The sequence below is a fragment of the Plecotus auritus genome (assembly GCF_963455305.1).
Source record: "Plecotus auritus genome assembly, chromosome: 7".
Lineage (NCBI taxonomy): Eukaryota > Metazoa > Chordata > Mammalia > Chiroptera > Vespertilionidae > Plecotus > Plecotus auritus.
The window spans coordinates 86,086,446-86,108,422 of NC_137774.1; the positions used below are offsets into that span (position 1 = coordinate 86,086,446).

A 21,977-nucleotide genomic window follows, 5' to 3' on the forward strand; every position below is an offset into this window, starting at 1 on the left:
GGACCCTTTGGTCTCAAGGCCAACACTCTTATTTACTGAGTCAAACCATTAGGGGCTGGGGCTGGGTTTCTTTAGCTCAGTTTCCCATCAGTTCAACAGACATCGCATGAATGAACCCTTATTAGAATGGCCTCAGTGCTGAAGGTGAAAGATGAAAAGACATCATTTGTTGCTAGATGTTTTTATCTATAGTTTAAGCTAGAAGTGAAGTAAGGCAAAAAATAAAAGATCTCCAAAAAGTTTTCACAAAGGAGGTATGCTGAAGTACACATCCAAAAGAAACGTGGAGGCGGGGAAGAGAACACTGCCTGCTAATTGTTTTCTGAAGCTTATTTATGAAACACCTCACAGTGGCAGTTGCTATGGCAAACATATAGTATATGATGTTCAGCCAGGAGGGTTTCTTAGGAAGATCTTTGGTCAGGAACTGTATTGTTATAAAAAGAAAGTAGGGAATATTTTTTTTAAATTGGTCTAATCTTTAAAAATAGGAATATTCATATATGTCAATTATAACTCAACTAGAGGCCCGATGCAAGAAGATTCGTGCAAGAATGGGCCTTCCTTCCCCTGGCTGCCGGCACCACCTTTACTCTGGCCTGGAGCCACCTTTTTGCCTTCCCACGCTGCCCAGAGGCCCGGAGCAGCTGGGGCGGTGCAGAATGCCTGCGTCATCGCCATGTCGGCGCATGCGTATGCAAATTAACCCACCATCTTTGTTGGGTTAATTTGCATACTCACTCCTGATTGGCTGGTGGGTGTCGTGAAGGTATGGTCAATTTGCATCTTACTCTTTTATTAGTGTAGATAAAAAAAGACATAAAGTATTCAGAACAAATATTTATTATTAACCCCCCACCCCCAATAAGAAATAGACATACTCTATGCTTAATATATCATGTTTATTTCTGTGTTATGCAGCTTATTGCTGTAACATTAGAATGAAATGTCTGGAATCTGAAGTTACTACTTTGGAATCTTTCAGTGAAATGAGGATGCGGTATGCTTCATAGTTGATCTGATGACTAGTGATTGTCCAGGATCAAGTGGCTGTTCGGGTTAAGAGAAAGGCCAGAAAACATACTTCAGAAAAAACAATAAAAATCAGAATAACAAAGCAGAGTTTAGTTGTGAAAGGGATATGGTATAGGGAAGCAAGAGAACAGATTGTGCTTGAGACAGATACAGAAAGACACAGAGAGACAGACAGTGAGGAATAGATTCCTAATGAAATGTAATGTCTGCTGTTCCCTGGACTGTCTTCCTGCTCCAGGACTTCTTTACATTAGAAATTTAGAGGATGTCTTCTTTTCTGACACATTTCTTTGAGGACAGTGAAGGAAGGCATGAAGTTGAGTCCCCCAGGACCTTGTTTTTGAGAGGAACACTGTAATAGCCTCTGGCATTTAGCACAAAATAGAATTGTGCTTTTTGAATAAGAGAATCAAGGCTTTATTCTCAAGGCCTTACTTTTGAAAAAATTAGCCTCCTACCCCTCAGTGCGTGGTAAGACTTTTTCAGTAAAAAGAAAAAGGGAAATTGTTAAATCCCAGAATAATTACTTTAAAAAGTTTACCCACAAGGTTTTTTAAAAATGAAATTATCTATGTTTTTGTTTAATCTGCTTAATGTGAATATTTCATCAATTGGTTCTTTTAAAATTATTAGGGTGATATTTGTTAATAACATTATATAAGTTTCAAGTGTACAATTCCATAATACATCATCTGTATATTCTATTGTGTGCTTACTACCCAAAATCTAGTCTCCTTTATCACCATGTTTGACTTATTTCCCTTATCATGATAACTGTCAAGATCTCCCATATTGTCCCAAATGTCAGCATTTCATCCTTTTTTTTTTTTTTTTCTGGGTTCTCTATTCTATTCCATTGATCTATATGTCTGGCATCCTTTCTTAAAGCTGAGTCATATTCCAGTGTATATATCTTTTTTTAAAAATATATTTTATTGCTTTTTTACAGAGAGGAAGGGAGAGGGATAGAGAGTTAGAATCATTTATGAGAGATAAACATCGATCAGCTGCCTCCTGCACACCTCCTACTGGGGATGTGCCTGCAACCAAGGTACATGCCCTTGACCGGAATCGAACCTGGGACCCTTCAGTCCGCAGGCTGACGCTCTATCCACTGAGTCAAACCAGCTAGGGCCCATTGTATATATCTTTATTTATTTATTTATTTATTTATTTATTTTTTATTTTATTATTTTTTTTTAAATAAATCTTTATTCAGATTATTACAATTATTTCTCCTTTTTCCCCCCATAGCTCCCCTCCACCCATTTCCCACCCCACCTTCTGCCCTTACCTCCCCCCCCACTGTCCTCATCCATAGGTGTATGATTTTTGTCCATTCTCTTCATGAACCCCCCATACCCCTTTCCCCCTGAGAATTATCAGTCCACCCCCTTTCTATGCCCCTGATTCTATTATATTCACCAGATTATTCTGTTCCTCGAGTTTTTAATTCACTTGATTTTTAGGTTCGCTTGTTGATAGATATGTATTTGTTGTTCATAATTTTTATCTTTACTTTTTTCTTCTTCCTCTTCTTTAAGAATACCTTTCAGCATTTCATATAATAGTGGTTTGGTGGTGATGAACTCCTTCAGCTTTTTCTTATCTGTGAAGCTCTTTATCTGCCCTTCAATTCTGAATGATAGCTTTGCTGGGTAGAGTAATCTTGGTTGTAGGTTCTTGCTATTCATCACTTTGAAAATTTCTTGCCACTCCCGTCTGGCCTGCATAGTTTCTGTTGAGAAGTCAGCTGACAGTTGTATGGGTGCTCCCTTGTAGGTAATTAACTGTTTTTCTCTTGCTGCTTTTAATATTCTCTCTTTGTCTTTTGCTCTTGGCATTTTAATTATGATGTGTCTTGGTGTGGTCCTCTTTGGATTCCTTTTGTTTGGGGTTCTGTGGGCTTCCTGGACTTGTAAGTCTATTTCTTTCAGCAGGTGGGGGAAGTTTTCGGTCATTATTTCTTCAAATAGGTTTTCAGTATCTTGCTCTCTCTCTTCTTCTGGCACCCCCATAATTCTGATGTTGGTACGCTTGAAGTTGTCCCAGAGTCTTCTTACATTATCTTCAACTTTTTGGATTTTTTTTTTTTCTTTTTTCTTTTCCGGTTGAGTGTTTTTTGCTTCTTTGTATTTCAATTCTTTGACTTGATTCTTGTGTTCCTCTATTCTGTTTTTGGGTCTCTGTATAATATTTTTTATTTCAGTCAGTGTATGTTTAATTTCTAGTTGGTCCTTTTTCATATCTTCGAGGGTCTCGTTATATTTATCGGCCTTTTCTAGGATATTCTTGAAAAGCCTTATAACCGTGGTTTTGAATTCTATATCCAGTCGTTTGTTTTCCTCCATTTCTTTCGTTTGTGATCTGATACTTTGACCCCGCATTTTCACTGATTCCCTGCGTTGGTAAGGTAGATATTTGTGCTAGGTTTCCAATATGGCCCAGTGGGTCTGCTTCCCCAGTTAACCTGAGGTGGACACTCTTGGTGCACCCCTTTGTGGACTGTGTGTACAGCCTTGTTGTAATTAAGCCTTTATTGTTGTTGGTATCACTGGGAAGAATTGACCTCTGGGCCAGTTGGCTGTAAGGATCAGCTGTGTCTATGCTGGGAGAAGTTCGGTGCTGGAGACAGCCTTATAGGATTAGACTTGCCAAATTGCAATAGCCTCTGTGCTCAGCTTGGATGGGGTGGAGTCTCAGTCTTGGCTTCCTGTCAGCCTTGCCCTTGCGCGCGTGCGCACTTTCAGTCCTCCGCCTTCCCCGGCTCCCGAGTCTCCGCCCGAGAGTCCAGACTCCCCCCACAAGAGCGTGGGTCCACAGGGGCTCGCCTGGAACTGGAGTTCAGTGCAGTCAGAACTGGGGCTCAGTGCCGTCAGGAGCCTCTGACTCCCTTCCACTAGGGAAAGCCTGTGGCAACTTCCGCAGCTTTTGTGCGCACTGGCGCGCGCGCGTGCGCACTTTCAGTCCTCCGCCTTCCCCGGCTCCCGAGTCTCCGCCCGAGAGTCCAGACTCCCCCCACAAGAGCGTGAGTCCCCAGGGGCTCGCCTGGAACTGGGGTTCACTGCAGTCAGAACTGGGGCTCAGTGCAGTCAGAATCCTCTGACTCCCTTCCACTAGGGAAAGCCTGTGGCAACCTCCGCAGCCTTTGTGCGCGCTGGCCCGCGTGCGCCTTTAGACTTCTGCCTTTCCCAGCTCGAGTCTCCGCTCGAGAGTCCAGACTCCCCCCGTAAGAGCGTGGGTCCCCGAGGGTTCGCCCGGAACTGGGGTTCAGTGCAGTCAGAACTGGGGTTCAGTGCGGTCGGAGGCTTCCTTCCCCCTTCCGCCAGAGAAAGTCAGCCAGGCTCTCAGCCGCCCTTCCTCTCTGCGCGCACAAAGCCCCTTTGCCGTACCTCCAATTCTCTGTGAGCTTTCCTCTTTCCTTCTAGTTGTAGAATTTTCACTCAGCCAGCTTTCCTGTGGTTCTGGATGGTGTCCGTTCTGTCTTTTAGTTGTAGTTTTGAAATTGTTGTGCGAGGCAGCAGTTTAGGTGTTTACCTATGCCGCCATCTTGGTTTCCCCCCCATTGTATATATCTTTATCCAGTAATCCATCAAAGGATATTTATGAGTTTTCCATGTCTTAGATACCATGAATAATACTGCAATGAACATAGGGGTACATGTATCTGAATGAATACATGTTTTCAAATTTTCCCGTTATATACCTAGAAGAACAGATTGCTGGGTAATATTGGTAGTTAGATCTATTCTTAATATTTGAGGAACCTCCATACTCTTTTCTGAAGTGGCTGTAAAATTTTACACTCTCATCAGCATTGTATGAGGGCTCCTTTTCTCCACATCCTCTCCAATACTTATTTCTTGTCTTATTGATAACCATTCTAACAGGTGTGCGTTAATATCTCATTGTGGTTTTGATTTACGTTTTCTTTATAGCTAATGAAGTTGACCATGTTTTCATATATTTGTTGGGCATTTGAGAAAACTGTCTGTTTTAAATCCTCTGCCCATTTTTAAAATTTTATTGTTGAGTTGGTTGAGTTCTTTATATAATTTGGATATTAGCTAGCCCCTAAAAGGAAGTATTATTTGCAAATATTTTCTCCTATTTAGTTGGTTGCCTTTTTGTTTTACTGATGGTTTCTTTTGTTGATGGTTTCTTTCTTTTGCAGAAGTTTTTAGGTTTGATATAGTTCCATTTATTTATTTTTACTTTTACTTTCCTGCCTTTGGTGTCAAATTTCTATATCCTCTTTGAGACCAAGGTCCATAAGTTTAGTACCTTTATTTTCTTCTATGTATTGTTTTAGGTCTTTGATCCATTTTGAGTTAATTTTTGTGTATGATGTCAAATAAAAGTCTAGTTTCATTCTTTAGAATGTGGCTTTCTAATTTTCCCACCATTTATTGAAGAGACTTTATTTTTTCCATTTTATGTTTTTGGCTTCTTTATAAAAAATTAGTTGCCCATAAATATGGGCATATTTCTGGGCTCTGGGTTCTGTCTCATTGGTCTGTCTGTTTTTCTACCAGTATGATACTGTTTTGATTATTGCAACTTTGTAGTATAATTTGAAGTCAGGGAGTCTGATGCCTCCAGCTTTGTCGCCCCCTCCCCACCTCTTCTCCCAGCCCCCCCCCCCCCCCCAGATTGCTTTGGCTATCCAGTCAGTGTTTTTTGTGATTCCATACAAATTTTATGATTTTGTTGTTGTATATCTTTTAAAAATACAATTGGGATTTTTATGGGGAATGCTTAAATATGTAGATTGTTTTAGGTAATATGGCCATTTAAACAATGTTAATTCTTTCAAATTATGAACATGGAATATCTTCCCATTTCTTTGTGTCTTCTTCAACTTTCCCCCCCCCAACAATGTCTTATAGTTTTTCAGTGTACAGGTCCTTTACTCTCTTTGTTTAGTTTATTCCTAGGCATTTTATCCTTTTTGTTAAAAGTGTAAATGGGATTGTTGTCTTTATTTCCCTTTCTGATATTTGTTGTTAGTATATAGGAACACAATGGATTTGGTATATTGATTTTGCATCCTGCAACTTTACTGTATTTGTTTATCATTTCTAGTAGTCTTTTGGTGGAGTCCTTAGGGTTTTCTATACGAAGAATCATGTCATCTTGTAGAAGGTGACAATTTTACTTCTTCACTCCCAACTTGGATACCTTTTATTTCTTTCTCTTACCTGATTGCTCTGGCTAGGACTTGCAGTGCTATGTGGAATAACAGTGATGAGAGTGAGCACTTTGTTTTTTTCCTGATCTCAGAGGAAAAGCTTTCAGTTTTTTTTGCCATTGAGTGTATTAAGTGAGGGTTTATCATATATGGCTTTTATTATATTGAGGTACTTTCCTTTTTTTACCCATTTTATTGGGTGTTATCATCATAAATAGATGTTGTCACTTGTCAAATGATTTTTCAGCATTTTTTGATATGATCATACGATTTTTTATCTTTTATTTTGTTAATGTGTATCACATGGATCAATTTGCATATGTTGAACCATCCTTGTGCCCCTGGATGAACCACAATTAATTGTGATTTATTATCTTTTTAATGTATTGTTGTATTTGATATGATATATTCATCAGAGATATTGGTTTGTAATTTTCTTTTATTGAGTTGTCATGCCAGGTTTTGGTATGAGAGTAATATTGGCCTCATAAAATGAGTTAGAAGTGTTGCCTCTCTTTAATTATTTGGAAGAGTTTGAAAAGGTATTAAATCTTCTTTGAATGTTTGGCAGAATTCACTACTGAAGCCATATGGTCTTGGACTTTACTTTTTGGGATGCCTTGATGACTGTTTCAATTTCTTTACTGTTGATTGGTCTGTTTAGATTTTCCAGTTCTTCATGGTTCAGTCTAAGGTTATATATTTCTAAGAACTTGTCCATTTCTTCTAGGTTATCAAATTTGGTGGCATATAGCCTTCCATAGTATTCTTGTATAGCCCTTTTTATTCTGTGGTGTCTATTATAACGTCTCTCTTTTATTTCTGATTTTGTTTATTTAAGTCTTTTCTCTTTTTTTCCTTAGTAAGTCTATCTAGAGGTTTTCAATTTTATTAATATTTGCAAAGTAACAGTTTGAGAAATGAAGGGGGAAGTGAATGGTCTAGACAAGGCTTTTCCTTATTCTATATAATAAAGATGTAATATGCAAATAGACCATCACACCCTCACACAAGATGGCCGCCCCTATGTGGTCACAAGATGGTCACCCCTATGTGGTCACAAGATGGCTGCGCCCATGTGATCACAAGATGGCCACCACAAGATGGCCGGAAGGGAAGGGCAGTTGTGGGCGATCAGGCCAGCAGGGGAGGGCAGTTAGGGGCAACCAGACCAGCAGGGGAGGGCAATTGGGGGTGACCAGGCCAGCAGGGGAAGGTAGTTGGGGGCGACTGGGCCTGCAGGGGAGGGAGGGCAGTTGGGGGGGGACCAGGCCTGCAGGGGAGGGCAGTTAGGGGCATTTGGGCTGGCAGGGGAGGGCAGTTACTGGGTGACCAGGCCGACAGGGGAGGGCAGTTGGGGGCAATTGGGCCAGTAGGGGAGCAGTTAGGCATTGATCAGGCTGGCAGGGGAGTGGTTAGGTGGTGATCAGGCTGGCAGGCAGAAATGGTTAGGAGTAATCAGGCAGGCAGGCAGGCAGGCAGGCAGGCGAGAGGTTGGGAGCCAGCAGTCCTGGATTGTGAGAGGGATGTCTGACTGCTGGTTTAGGGATTGGGCCTAAACCGGCAATCAGACATCCCCTAAGGGGTCCCAGATTGGAGAGGGTGCAGGCTGTGCTGAGGACACCCCCCACCCCAATGCATGAGTTTCGTGCACCGGGCATCTAGTGTAGATATATTGAGTTCATTTACTTAAACAAACATGAAAGAATGCAGAGCTAAGCAAATTAAGGAATGTAATATGTTCTGTGTTTCTCAAAAACTAGCTAATAAAGTTAGTTTTGCCTGCTTGTACTGACGTAGTTTAATTAGTACTTAAACTAAGAACGAGATTGCTGACTGATTTTCCTGTTTCAGTAATTCTAGATTTTCTTTTCCCTTGGGCCCTCATTTTTTATTATCTGGCTGGTATAAAAAATAAATTCACCTTCTAAAATTGAGGAACCATTAGGAAAAATGTAAACATTTTAGTAAAGAAAAATAAAAGTAGTTATCCTCTATCTATGCCCCATTGAGCATGATCATTTTCACTGTGTTTTCCAGGTGTACCAGGTGTCAAAGAAGAACGTTTTAAAGAAGGAATGACAGTACAGCACTGTGCATTGTCCCTTGTGGGAGAACCCATCATGTACCCAGAAATCAACAGATTTTTGAAGCTACTCCATGAGTGTAAAATATCCAGTTTCCTGGTCACAAATGCACAATTTCCTGTGGAAATCAGGTGAGTGACCTAGCTTATTAAGATATGCTGCTTGAACCTGTGAACAGATGCTTAGGTTGTTTCCATGGCTTTCTGTTGTGAATCATGCTGTATTGAAGTTTGGGGTGCATATATCTCTTCAAGATACTGATTTCATTTCCTTCGGATATATACCCAAAAGGGGGGGGGATTGCTGGATCATATGGTAGTTCTATTTTTAATTTTTTGAAGAGCTTATATATTTTGGATATTGATTTGCAAATATTTTTCCCATTCTGTAGGTTTCATTTTGTTGACCATATCTTTTGCTGTGCAGAAGCTTTTTAGTTTGATATAGTTCCATTACTTATTTTTGCTTTGGTTGCTTGCACTTTTGGTGTCATATTCAAAACATTGTTGCCAAGACCAAAATGTCAAGCTTTTCCCTGTGTTTTCTTCTAGGACTTTTACAGTTTCAGGTATTATATTTAAGTTTTTCATTCATTTTGACTTAATTTTTCTGAGTGGTATAAGATAAGGGTCCAATTTCATTTTTTTCCCATGTGAATATTCAGTTGTCCCAATATCATTTATGGAAGAGACTGTCCTTTCCACATTGAGAATTCTTGGATCCCTTGTCAAATATGAATTGATCATATATGGGTGGGTTTATTTTTTGGACTTTTGATTTGTTCCATAAACATATGTGGGTGTTTTTTTGTTTGTTTGTTTTTGTTTTTAATGCCAATATCCTATTGTTTTGAATACTATAGCTTTGTAGTATAGTTTGAAATTAGGAAGTATAATGCCTCCAGTTTTATTCTTTCTCAGGATTACTTTGGCTATTCGGCATCTTTTATAGTTCTATATGAATTTTAAGATTGTTCTTTCTATTTCTGTAAAAAGTTGCCTTTTGAATTTTGATAGGGATTTTATTGAATCTATATATGGTTTTGGGTATTATGGACATTTTAACAATATTAATTTTTCTGATCTGAGAACATGGGATATCTTCCCATCTATTTGTGTCTCCAATTTCTTTCATCACTATTGACATGTTCTTGAAACTAAAATAATGATATACTTTTTAAGGCCCCATTTCTGGAGGCTGATTCAGTCTTGGGGGAGGCCCAAGAACTTGTATTTTTATGTGCTTCCTTTTTTAAAAAACAAACAAACATTTATTTGTTTATTAATCCTCACCTGAGGTTATTTTTCCCATTGCTTTTCAGAGAGACTGGAAGGGAGGGAGGGAAAAAGAGAGAGAGAGAAAAACATCCATGTGAGAGAGACACATTGACTGGTTGCTTCCCACACATGCCCCAACAGGGGGCAGGAGCGAATCCGCAACTCAGGTAATTACCCTTGTCTGGTAATTGAACCTGAGACCCTTCAATGTACAGGCCAACACTCTCATCATTTAGCCACGCTGGCCAGGGCTCCATGTGCTGCTGATCCAGATGGCCCTGAGCACACTTAGAGATATACTGCTGTGAGGCTTGAAATACTACTTTTGGGTTTCTGTGATGAGAGACTCTGGCTGCACTGCCTGTGATCTGGCCATTTTGATGGAGGCCTTGTGGCACAGGGCTAGGAAAACAGGCTCTGGAGTACTTCTTGGCTTGAATCTTATTGTTGAGATTATTAAATACAAGATTATCCACATCTTTTTTGTGGATCATTGAACAAGCTCCTTAATCTCTTTGAACCTTAGTTTCATCATCTCTAAAATGGGCATAAGTAGCAACTACCTTGTTTATTCTGAGGATTCAGTGAACTGAACAAGAAAGGTCAAACATAGCACAATGCACTCAGTACATAATGAGTGCTCAGTAAATCTTCTCATTCTCTCTTCCTCCCAAATTATTTGGTCTGATGTGACAGCTCCCAATTTTCTTAGGGATTCTGGAATTGAAAGTTTGGGCCATTTCGGGATTTTTTTTTTTTTGTCCAATCAAACTTACTATTTAATCCATTTGATTTCTTACAAACATAAATCCCTCTCCCTTTTTTCCTTTCTATAGAAATTAGTAGGCCTACATCTCTATAGGGGAGAAAAAGGGAGAGGGATTTTTATGTTCAATTACAATGCATTTCATATATGATCATTCTCAACTCGGATTTAAAATTAGCAGGATGAAGGGTCATCACAATAAGCATTTCACAATTCATTGGGCATTTTCACTCGGTATTGGGCTTAGGATTGTATTTTTATTGTTCTCAGCAGCAATGTGAGATTCTCAGGCACAGCAATTATTTTGATGAGTTTAAGGATAAAAAATATTTTGCTTTTGGGGAATTAAAATGATGCTGTCTCTGTATAGAATGGACAAATGACCATGTTGGGAGCCTAATTCCTGTCCTGGGGAATAGAGGCCCATACCAGGCAAATATTAGATCCTGAGTTCAGAAAATTTTCCCAAGGTCCTATTACTGCTTTTGAATGAGTTATAATTCCCAGGGACGTTCCCTCTTCTCCGTTCTTTCTCTGCTCCCTGGCAAGAGATCTGTAGACTTCCTTCATTATGGCACCTCAGACATTTAGTATTGACAAAGTCCCTTATTGGTACTGTCAGTGTCCAGGGCTTCCTTTTTTGCAAATGATGGAGGTTTGTAAAATAACCAGGGCCTTTGGAATTTACTGTGCATAATCTTAAGTAGTTATGGAGGCATAGTGAAGAGGTCAGGCCAGATCCCATTTTGCATCAGATAGCTTTATAACAAAGTCTCATAAGTATCAGATAATGCTAGCCAGTAGTATCCATTAAAATAGTCTTTTTTATTTTTATTTTTTGTGGAACATAAAGTACCGTTAAGGTAGCATAGCTTATTTGTTGTTAAAGAGGTGCCAGCAAAATAGTGATGAGGCAGGATGCTGCCATTATATATGCTATTGTTTCGCATTTTTAGTAATTGATATCCTTTGCTCAGTAGTGACACATTACTGAACTTTTAAGGATTCCCTTTGAATCTCAATACTGAAGAGGGATTAAAGCAATGAGAGTCTGCCAATATTTTAATCACTTCTTTTCTAACTTTGCTTAGAGCTTCTCTACCTTCAATGAGACCTTTCTGATTTTTCCATATGTTACTAAGCCAGATCATTGCAATCATATGTTTGGCCTACATGCCCTTAAAAGTCCTGTCAGCTGAAGTCAACTAAAAGTAGCCTTCAGTGTCTGCCTATATGGCTGGATAAAAAGAAAAATATGGTTCCTATCCTTCAAGGTCTTACACTCAAAGATTGATAAGGCTGGTACTGATAGACATAAAAAGCACATAAACCATTTTGATGGTGAATTTTATGGCATGTGAATTACATTTCAGTTTTTAAAAATGCATAGACTTTGAAACAAATGCATAAGTAACATTCTAGTGGTAAATACAAATTGTAGAATAGTTATAGAAAATTAATAGAAGGATTTGGTCATAGGATTATTAAGGGGGGATTTCCTTCTTTCTAGGTCTAAATTTATTGTAGAAAATGAATTATGAGGCCCATTTGAAGGGAGAACAGAGAGACTTTGGAAAAAGTACAGTCTGGGCTTAAAACAAAACTGGCAAGAAATCCAATAGATAAGAATGACATTATGAAATGAATGAGTCCTTTATAAGTGCTTGGTTGCTGTTCTAGCTCTGCATTGCTTAAAGCTCCTGGAATAGTCATTGCCCACGCAAGCTTGGCTTTGAACCCAATTTTGCCTTCAGGTATAGGTGAGATATTGTGTGGTTTTTCTGCCCTTTAAAGAAGGCTTGGGTTTTTGGGGTTGTTTCTTGTTTCTTAGAAAACTTCCATGAGTGAATTGATGATGGAAGGTGGTCCATCAGCACAGACCCCACATGGTTGTGAAATTTCAACTGTGTAAGCCTTGACTAAGCCAGATCTTGTTTTGTGTATTTTCTGCTAATACCTATTGTTCGAAGAGGGACCAATTTTAAGTAATTGAATGTTTTCAGTTTATTAGGGGTGGTGACCAGTCATTTTAAAAAAACAATCAGCTAACATCCCATTCTGTCACATGATTAAAATCCTTGTTTCAGTCTTCTGGGAGAAGTAGAAGCCTCTAGACCCAGTGAAATGTTTAATAGCCACATCTATTACAGATTGTAAATTTTACATCACAAAAAGCCTGATATAGGCATAACACTTTTTTTTTATTGTTGTGTTTATTGTTTTTAATTTTAAATTACCAAGGAATCTTAAACCGGTTACCCAGCTATACGTCAGTGTAGATGCCAGCACCAAAGACAGCCTGAAGAAAATTGACCGCCCACTCTTCAAGGACTTCTGGCAAAGATTCCTGGACAGTTTGAAAGCCTTGGCAGCAAAGGTAAAAATTATGACATCTTTAAAAGAAAATGAAATGAAGTAGAGAGGTTTTTTTCTTTTTTGTTTAAAAAAAAAAAAAGACTAAATAAAATCTTCAGCTTTTATTGTTTAACAAATATTTGAGTTCTTAAGTTTGTAATATATATGTCCTTCATGTATTTAGGGAGAGAAAAGCAGTTCATAGCAATCCTAGAAGAGGTGTCAGCCTATAGTATATGTTTGTTTGTTTTTCAAAATATATATTTTTTTATTGATTTCAGAGAGTAAGGGAGAGGGAGAGAGAGATAGAAACATCACTGATGAGAGAGAATCATTGACTGGCTGCCTCCTGCATGCCCCCTAATGGGGATCGAGCTCACAACCTGAGCATGTGCCCTGAACGGGAATCGAACCGTGACCTCCTGGTTCATAGGTCAACACTCAGCCACTAAGCCACACTGGCTGGGCTGTTATTGCCTTTTGAATATTTGATATTATTGGTATAGTAGATACTATCACAAAAGGTCTGTTTTACTGTTGTTTAACATTCAAAAAGAAAACTTGTATGCTGTAACTATATTAGGTAGGTCAAATATATTACTAATATAATTTGATATCATTTCAGTTTTTTTAAAAAAAGTGCTATTCCAGATATTTTAATTAGAACATCTATACTGTTATGTTACTTGTTTAGTCTTTTCGTATACCTGAGCAAGGAAAGGCATTTGAAGAGAATTTCTTGAACTCTATAAAGAAAGAATTTCGATTTGTGTCAAGTGTATTTATGAGCTAGTGCAACCCAAAGTAAAATGTAGCATATTTTGTGTTTTTACACTTAGAAAATATGATGTTTATTTTTTCAGATCTTTATCCTTTGTCAAAATGTTTCTTTTCAAATATGAGGCCAGAAATCTACTGGTACTTGAGTATGTGGGGCTAAAAAGCAATTCATTCTAGATAATAGCAAAAAAAAATGTGTTAGCTTCAATTTCCGTTCACTACAGATATTTGTCATACAGTTTTGTTTTTAAAGAAGAGAAATCCATCTTGTACAAGACAACACTGCCTACCTTTGGCAGTAGAATTTTATCAGCAGTGTGACCAGATGTGTTTCTGTTGGCCTATTATTATGCCAAATTGAAGATCTAGTAGGAAATTAAAGTAATTAATCCTTTTTCATGTTTAAGCAATAATATCAATATTCTTGAAATCTCATTTTTGAAAATAAAAAAGACAAAAATAATTCCCTGTCTTATACATGCTTGGATATCAAAACTGAACATTAGCCCTCTTTCTACAAATGTGAGCATGCTCTGACCTGACATTATTGGAGTAATGTGTCATTGTTGTACATTAATGAGATCACTCTGTATCTAATATTTCAATAGACCAATGTATCCATGTGGCCCACAATTTTCAGATTAAAAAAACATTTACTATTAAACCTTATTATAAAAATATCTCTCTCTATATATAAAAGGCTAATATGCTAAGTGATCGACCATTCGACCCTTCTGCCGTTCGACCGGTAGCTATGACATGCACTGACCACCAGGGGGCAGACGCTCAAAGCACAGGCATGGAAACATGGAGCAGACTGATGAATCTCAGGGGGAAGCGGGAGGGCAGGAAGAGATTAACCAAAGATCTTATATGCAAAGATTCGTGCACTGGTGGGGTCCCTCAGCCTGGCCTGCGGGGATCAGGCCGAATCTGTGCACCAGGCTTCCGACATCCCCCGAGGAGTCCCAGATTGTGAGAGGGCACAGGCCAGGCCAAGGGACCCCACCTCTAGTTCTGATTATAAAAATATTACATGTTGATTATAGAAACTTTGGGGAAGTAAAGAGAAATGTAAAGGAGCAAGGAAAGAAATTATCTATAATTCATGGACCTTGAGACATTTTGAAGTACTATTTAATCCTTTTTTGGGGGTAGTGAGGACAGGAGTGCTTTCTTACATATGATTCAATTTTATATGCTTCTTATTTTTGTTAATGTTGGGACATAAGCATTTTGTCATGCTATGAAAATTTTTCCATGACCTTCGTGTTGAAGATAGCTTAGTCTTTTCATCTTACTCACTGTGAGATATGTGTGTGTGTATGTGTGTGTCTGCCCCACCCTGGTTCCTAACACAGAGCTGCCAAGACCCTTGTAAATTCCTAATTGATGAGAGTACCAGGAGCATCTTTTGTTTTAATGAGATAGCTCTGGGTAGGCTCCTGTATGGCTGTTGGATGGGGATTGGTCACCAGAAAGACCAAGCCATGATTAGAAGCTTGAAATTTTCAATCCCCCCTTCCCCACTTCTCTAGAGAGAGGAGAGTAGTTGGAAATTTAAGTTAATGATCAGTCATGCCTACATGGTAAAGTCTCCATAAAACTCCCAAGGATTCAGGGAGGTTCTGGGCTACTGAACATATGGAAGTGCTGGGAAGGGGCATGGAAGCTCCTCAGTCCTTGCCACATACATACTTTGCCCTACACATCTCATCCATCTGGATGTTAATCTGTACCCTTTATCATATTGTTTTATAATAAACTGATAGACAGTAAATAAACTGTTTACTTGAGTTCTGTGAGCCACTCTAGCAAATTAATTGAAGCCAAGATGGGGTTTGTGGGAACCTCTAGCTGATCCGCTTCTGCACAGTTAACAACCTGGACTTGCAATTGTCATCTAAAGTGTGGTGGGAGCAGACTTGTGGACTGAGTCCTTAACCTGCAGGATCCGACACTGTCTCCAGATAGTGCCAGAATTGAGTTAAATGGCAGGATACCCAGTGGGTGTCACACAATTGCTTGGTGTGGGAAAAGCCCCCACACAACTAGGTTCAGAGGTGTTGTGAATGTGATAGTAGTGCGAGAGTAAAGGAGAAACACAGGAGAGAAGGCGAGTTTTTTCCTACTCATTAGCTTCACAGAATCATCAGAGACCTAGGTTCCTGTCTTTCTCCTGACAGTCAACATATGACTTTCATCCTGATGTTTACTTCCTGGTCCAAAATATTTGCTAGAGCTCCAGTCATTATGTTGGCATTACAGCTTTCATTTTGAGCAGGCAGTACAAGGATGGGTACAAGAAGGGCACTCTTCTTTTTAAGATGATTTTCATAACACTTCCATTTATCTCTTATTGGCCAGAACTGAGTCTCTTAGTCACATCCTGCTGAGGAAGACTAGGAAATGTAATATTTTTGCTGAGTGTACTGTGTCTCTATATAGTTTAGGCATTCTGCTAATGAAGAAGAAGGGGAAAATGAGTACTGGAAGGCAGCTAGCTATCTCCCATCAGTGAACTAAGCATTAAATTTAAATATTAGACAGGTAACAACAAAATAAACCTATTGAGAAGAAGGAAATAAGATAAAAGAAGAAATCAATTAATTAGTGGTGAGGGAGATTAAAATATTGTACATATAGAAAGTTATTGATGCTCATTACCAAAGTAATCTCAACGGTTTGGTGGAGACAGAAGGCAGATTGCATAATGCTTGTAACAAGGACAAAGAACAAATGGTATCTTAGAAAGGAGACAAGACAGGAGCCTTTGGGGTTTGTTTGGGAGGTGTTATTGGTTGCTTGATTTGAAGTGTAGGAGGTTTGAACATGAACATGTAGGTAGAAAGGAAGATGTAAGAGATAGTTGGTCTTTTTGTATCTTAGAGGTATGTTTTATTCCTTATTCCTAATTTCTAGAGTAATGGTTTCATTAGTGCCTCGGGATTCTTTATACTCATTCAGCACAATGTTTTTAGTAAGATTAAAAAGAATTAGTGATAGTGTGGACACCAACTTGAAACTACAGTCACTTAACAAGGCCTTTTTGAAAGGTAGAGTTATTCCTAGTGATCTATGCACATAGATTTTCATCTGGCAGAAGGTTGGGGAGGGACACTCTAAGGGACCCAGGTAGTTTGAACAGACATTTTAAAAAATGACCATTACTTTCCATTTCTTTTTAGTGCTGCTTACTTTGAAATTTCAAATAGCATTAAAGCAAAATTTCTATGTTTATCAAAAGTGCTTTGGGGTTAAAAAATGATTGAGACCCATTGCCACAAATAGATATCAAAAAAATCTTCATTCTCCCATCATTAAGAGACCAATGGGCCTTTTTGCCTGCCACGCCATAGATTTCATCCTCTTCAATTTCTTCCAAATGGAATCATTCAAGGCCATTCATCTCAAGGCTTATCTTTAAAATTTTAGCTTAAAGTATTGCCATTTTGGAGATTAGAATGGAAACTTTTTATGAGAATCATTGTGTTTGATTTATGAAAAGAGTTTGGAAGAAAGGGAAATTAAAAAGAATGGTCAGAAGCGAATTTCTTTTGCTTATTGAACCCAGAAAGAAGGAAGCACTTTCTCAAATTGACATTTGAAGGCCCTTATTTTAGTGCATTAGGGAAATGAGATTGTGGAATCTATGACTTCTATTTGATTTATGGCAATGTGAAGATAACTTGCTCTTCTGACATGGCCCATAAGAAGCTAGTATATGTGGCAAACATTCATTTGCCACCTTCATAGGAATAAAAAAAGTATGCCATTAGTTCATTCATAGTCTGAGATACTGGATTGAGATACATACTATTTATATTCAGTCATTTGCACTTTCACTTTATCCAGCCACGCAGTGGGTAAAAAAGGTGTTTTACCTTTGACAAGTTAGAAATGTTAAAAATCATGTAAATAGAATTTGAGTAACCCTTGGAGTATATTAGCTTTATTTCCATCAGTTTTAGAGTTTTTCTGATGAGATATCTTCTAGATTTGGAGGTTGTTAAAATAAAATGCTCCCCCTCCAAAAAAAACCCACAAACCTCTAGGCCTGTATTAAAAATCTGAGGGGGGTGGGTGGGTGGAGGGATATATTAGTTCCCTTCCTCCTAACTCGTGAAATGTATCTCAAGATGTTGGGAGGCTCAGTTCAGCAACTGAAGGAAGCCTTCATTTTATATTACCATAAGAAGCATTTTTATTTTTTCCTATTTCTGGCTCATGATGGAAAATTGCCATATTTTGACTTATGTATTTTGAATATATCTGGTTGTCACTGAAGACAATGGAGAATCCTGCAGTTGTAGGTCCACTTGTATATTTAGAACCCCATTCAAGTGCATCTTCCCCATTTTCCCCACGGGAAAGGTAGTGATTATTTTTGGACTCCTGGTTGCCAGTTTCTAGGGGTGGTAGGTGGTAGGGACTGAGGACAGAAGCCTGGAGACCACATTATTTTCCAGAACTTAACTCTTTATAAAAATCTCTGAGAGGGAAGTAGAGAAATACAGCCCACAAAACCATATCCCAGTCATCTTTCTAGATGGTCCCATTTAGTGGAGTTGCATTTTAGAGAGAGAGAGAGAGAGAAGCATCTACGTGAGAGCGAAACATCCAGTGGCTGCCCCCTGTGGAAGCCCGCAACCTGGGCATGTGCTCTGACTAGAACTGAACTGGCAACCTTTTGGTGCACTGGATGATGCCCAACCAAGTGAGCCTAAATGGAGTTGCATTTTGAATACAGTGGTTTCTTTACCATAGGTAAAGATTATATTCTAAAAATTCATGTAGTATGAAAAGTCAAGTTTGAAGAATTTAGTGCTTAATGGAAAATTTAGATTGAAGTTGGGAATTTTAGTGAATCAGTGAAAGCCCTTCTAAATACTGTGCTCATTAAATAAATACTATGTTCATTAAATAAAAGGACAAAGGAAGTCATTGAATAGAAAATATTGATAACATCTTACAAATCGTTAATTAGTAATGAGTACTGTTCAAACTCTCCTCCTGTGGTTTCTTAGGACATTGCACTCTTCTCATTTTCTTCCTTGCCGCCTTTTCCCCCTTTAAGCTTCTTCCATCCTCTCAATGGAAGTGTTTTCCAAGTTTTAGTCCTCAGGTTTCATTCTTGATTTTATGATTCTGCTTGAGTACATTTTTCTTTCCTCTCACTCTTCCCCAGCCCTTCCCTGTTTCCCCTCCTGAATTCTGTTTCCTGTTTTCTAACTGAATGTGTCTCCTAGACACACTCACTGGTTGGTGGTTTTGTTGGCACGTTGGAATCTAAATGAGTAACACTTGTTACCAAGCAAGGGCTCACTGCACAAAGTGTGTAGGAACATACTATAGTCTTGGTTTTTGAGAAAAGAAAAAGCTTTTATTGTGAAGTCCATGGCATGGAGATAGGAGGCAAGACTCAAATCTGTCTACCCCACCGAGGGTTTGGAGTTACATTTAAAGAAGATGCGGGGAAGTGATGCATATGCTATAGAGTTCCGTTATTTCAGCATGAAGAGAGCTCAGTGCATAGGCACTAGGAGATCATGGTGTTTCATGCTTCCCATGAATTTGTGGGGGGAAAGGTGTTTAGTATGTAGTACAGGGTGGCTTTCTACCCGATGACAATGAAATGTTATTCTAGGACGAATTCTTCCTCTAGTGCACGACCGACTGTCCGACTGCCTGATTTGCGGCCTTTTTCTGTTATCTCTGAAAAACAACTTAGTGTCTCCTTAGGAAGAGGACAGGGCCAGTTTAGACTGGTTCTGCAGTTTCACTGAGCTGCCTTCGCAGGCTTGCTTTTCTCCTCTCCCTGCTCTTATCAGTCCTGCTATTCTCTAACCACTCTTCCTCAGGAGGAATTAATTTTTTTTTTTTGAATTTTATTTTATTTTATTTATTTTTTATTTTATTTTATTTTATTTTTTATTTTTAAATATATTTTATTGATTTTTTTACAGAGAGGAAGAGAGAGGGATAGAGAGTTAGAAACATCGATGAGAGAGACATCGATCAGCTGCCTCCTGCATGCCCCCTACTGGGGATGTGCCTGCAACCCAGGTACATGCCCTTGACCGGAATCGAACCTGGGACCCTTCAGTCCGCAGGCCGACGCTCTATCCACTGTGCCAAACCGGTTAGGGCTATTTTTTATTTTAATAAATCTTTATTCAGATTATTACAATTATTTCTCCTTTTTCCCCCCATAGCTCCCCTCCACCCGGTTCCCACCCCACCTTCTGCCCTTACCTCCCCCCCACTGTCCTCATCCATGGGTGTATGATTTTTGTCCAGTCTCTTCCTTAACGCCCCCATGCCCCTTTCCCCCTGAGAATTATCAGTCCACTCCCTTTCTATGCCCCTGATTCTATTATATTCACCAGATTATTCTGTTCCTCAGGTTTTTAATTCACTTGATTTTTAGGTTCACTTGTTGATAGATATGTATTTGTTGTTCATAATTTTTATCTTTACTTTTTTCTTCTTCCTCTTCTTTAAGAATACCTTTCAGCATTTCATATAATACTGGTTTGGTGGTGATGAACTCCTTTAGCTTTTTCTTATCTGTGAAGCTCTTTTCTGCCCTTCAATTCTGAATGATAGCTTTGCTGGGTAGAGTAATCTTGGTTGTAGGTTCTTGCTATTCATCACATTGAAAAATTCTTGCCACTCCCGTCTGGCCTGCATAGTTTCTGTTGAGAAATCAGCTGACAGTCGTATGGGTGCTCCTTTGTAGGTAATTAACTGTTTTTCTCTTGCTGCTTTTAATATTCTCTCTTTGTCTTTTGCTCTTGGCATTTTAATGATGATGTGTCTTGGTGTGGTCCTCTTTGGATTCCTTTTGTTTGGGGTTCTGTGCACTTCCTGGACTTGTAAGTCTATTTCTTTCAGCAGGTGGGGGAAGTTTTCGGTCATTATTTCTTCAAATAGGTTTTCAGTATCTTGCTCTCTCTCTTCTTCTGGCACCCCCATAATTCTGATGTTGGTACACTTGAAGTTGTCCCAGAGGCTTCTTACACTATCTTCAACTTTTTGGATTTTTTTTTTTGCTTTTTGCTTTTTCAGTTGAGTGTTTTTTGCTTCTTTGTATTTCAATTCTTTGACTTGATTTTTGTGTTCCTCTAGTCTGTTTTTGGGTCTCTGTATAATATTTTTTATTTCAGTCAGTGTATGTTTAATTTCTAGTTGGTCCTTTTTCATATCTTCAAGGGTCTCGTTATATTTATCGGCCTTTTCTAGGAAATTCTTGAAAAGCCTTATAACCGTGGTTTTGAATTCTATATCCAGTCGTTTGTTTTCCTCCATTTCTTTTGTTTGTGATCTGATTCTTTGACGCCGCATTTTCATTGCTTCCCTGAGTTGGTAAGGTAGATTTGTGTGCTAGGTTTCCAATATGGCCCAGTGGGTCTGCTTCCCCAGTTAACCTGAGGTGGACACTCTTGGTGCACCCCTTTGTGGACTGTGTGTACAGCCTTGTTGTAATTAAGTCTTGATTGTTGTTGGTATCACTGGGAAGAACTGACCTCCAGGCCAGTTGGCTGTAAGGATCAGCTGTGTCTATGCTGGGAGAAGTTCGGTGCTGGAGACAGCCTTATAGGATTAGACTTGCCAAATTGCAATAGCCTCTGTGCTCAGCTTGGATGGGGTGGGTTCTCAGTCTTGGCTTCCAGTCAGCCTTGCCCTTGCGCGCATGTGCGCGCCTTCAGACCTCTGCCTTCCCTGGCTCCCGAGTCTCCGCCTGAGAGTCCAGACTCCCCCCACAAGAGCGTGGGTCCCCAGGGGCTCGCCTGGAACTGGGGTTCACTGCAGTCAGAACTGGGGCTCAGTGCAGTCAGGAGCCTCTGACTCCCTTCCACTAGGGAAAGCCTGTGGCAACCTCCGCAGCCTTTGTGCGCACTGGTGCGCGCGCGCTTTCAGTCCTCCGCCTTCCCCGGCTCCCGAGTCTCTGCCCGAGAGTCCAGACTCCCCCCACAGGAACGTGGTTCCCCAGGGGCTCGCCTGGAACCGGGGTTCAGTGCAGTCAGAACTGGGGCCCAGTGCAGTCAGGAGCCTCCGACTCCCTTCCACTAGGGAAAGCCTGTGGCAACCTCCGCAGCCTTTGTGCGCACTGGCACGCACGCGTGCCTTCAGTCCTCCGCCTTCCCCGGCTCCCGAGTCTCCGCCTGAGAGTCCAGATTCCCCCCACAAGAGCGTGGGTCCCCAGGGGCTTGCCCGGAACTGGGGTTCAGTGCAGTCAGAACTGGGGTTCAGTGCGGTTGGGGGCTTCCTTCCCCCTTCCGCCAGAGTAAGCCAGGCTCTCAGCTGCCCTTCCTCTCTGCGCGCACAAAGCCCCTTTGCCTTACCTCCAATTCTCTGTGAGCTTTTCTCTTTCCTTCTAGTTGTAGAATTTTCACTCAGCCAGCTTTCCTGTGGTTCTGGATGGTGTCCGTTCTGTCTTTTAGTTGTAGTTTTGAAATTGTTGTGCGAGGCAGCAGTTTAGG

General features: G+C 39.8%; 1 protein-coding gene across 1 annotated transcript in view; it reads left to right on the forward strand.

Moving 5' to 3' along the window:
• LOC308252898 (S-adenosyl-L-methionine-dependent tRNA 4-demethylwyosine synthase TYW1) overlaps window positions 1-21,977 on the forward strand; it is a 145,889-nt gene that overhangs the window by 84,843 nt on the left and 39,069 nt on the right. Inside the window, exons 12-13 of the mRNA XM_080677741.1 lie at window positions 8,267-8,444; window positions 12,598-12,733. Of these exons, the coding sequence (XP_080533867.1) occupies window positions 8,267-8,444; window positions 12,598-12,733 (314 nt within the window). The remainder of the gene's footprint in view (window positions 1-8,266; window positions 8,445-12,597; window positions 12,734-21,977) is intronic.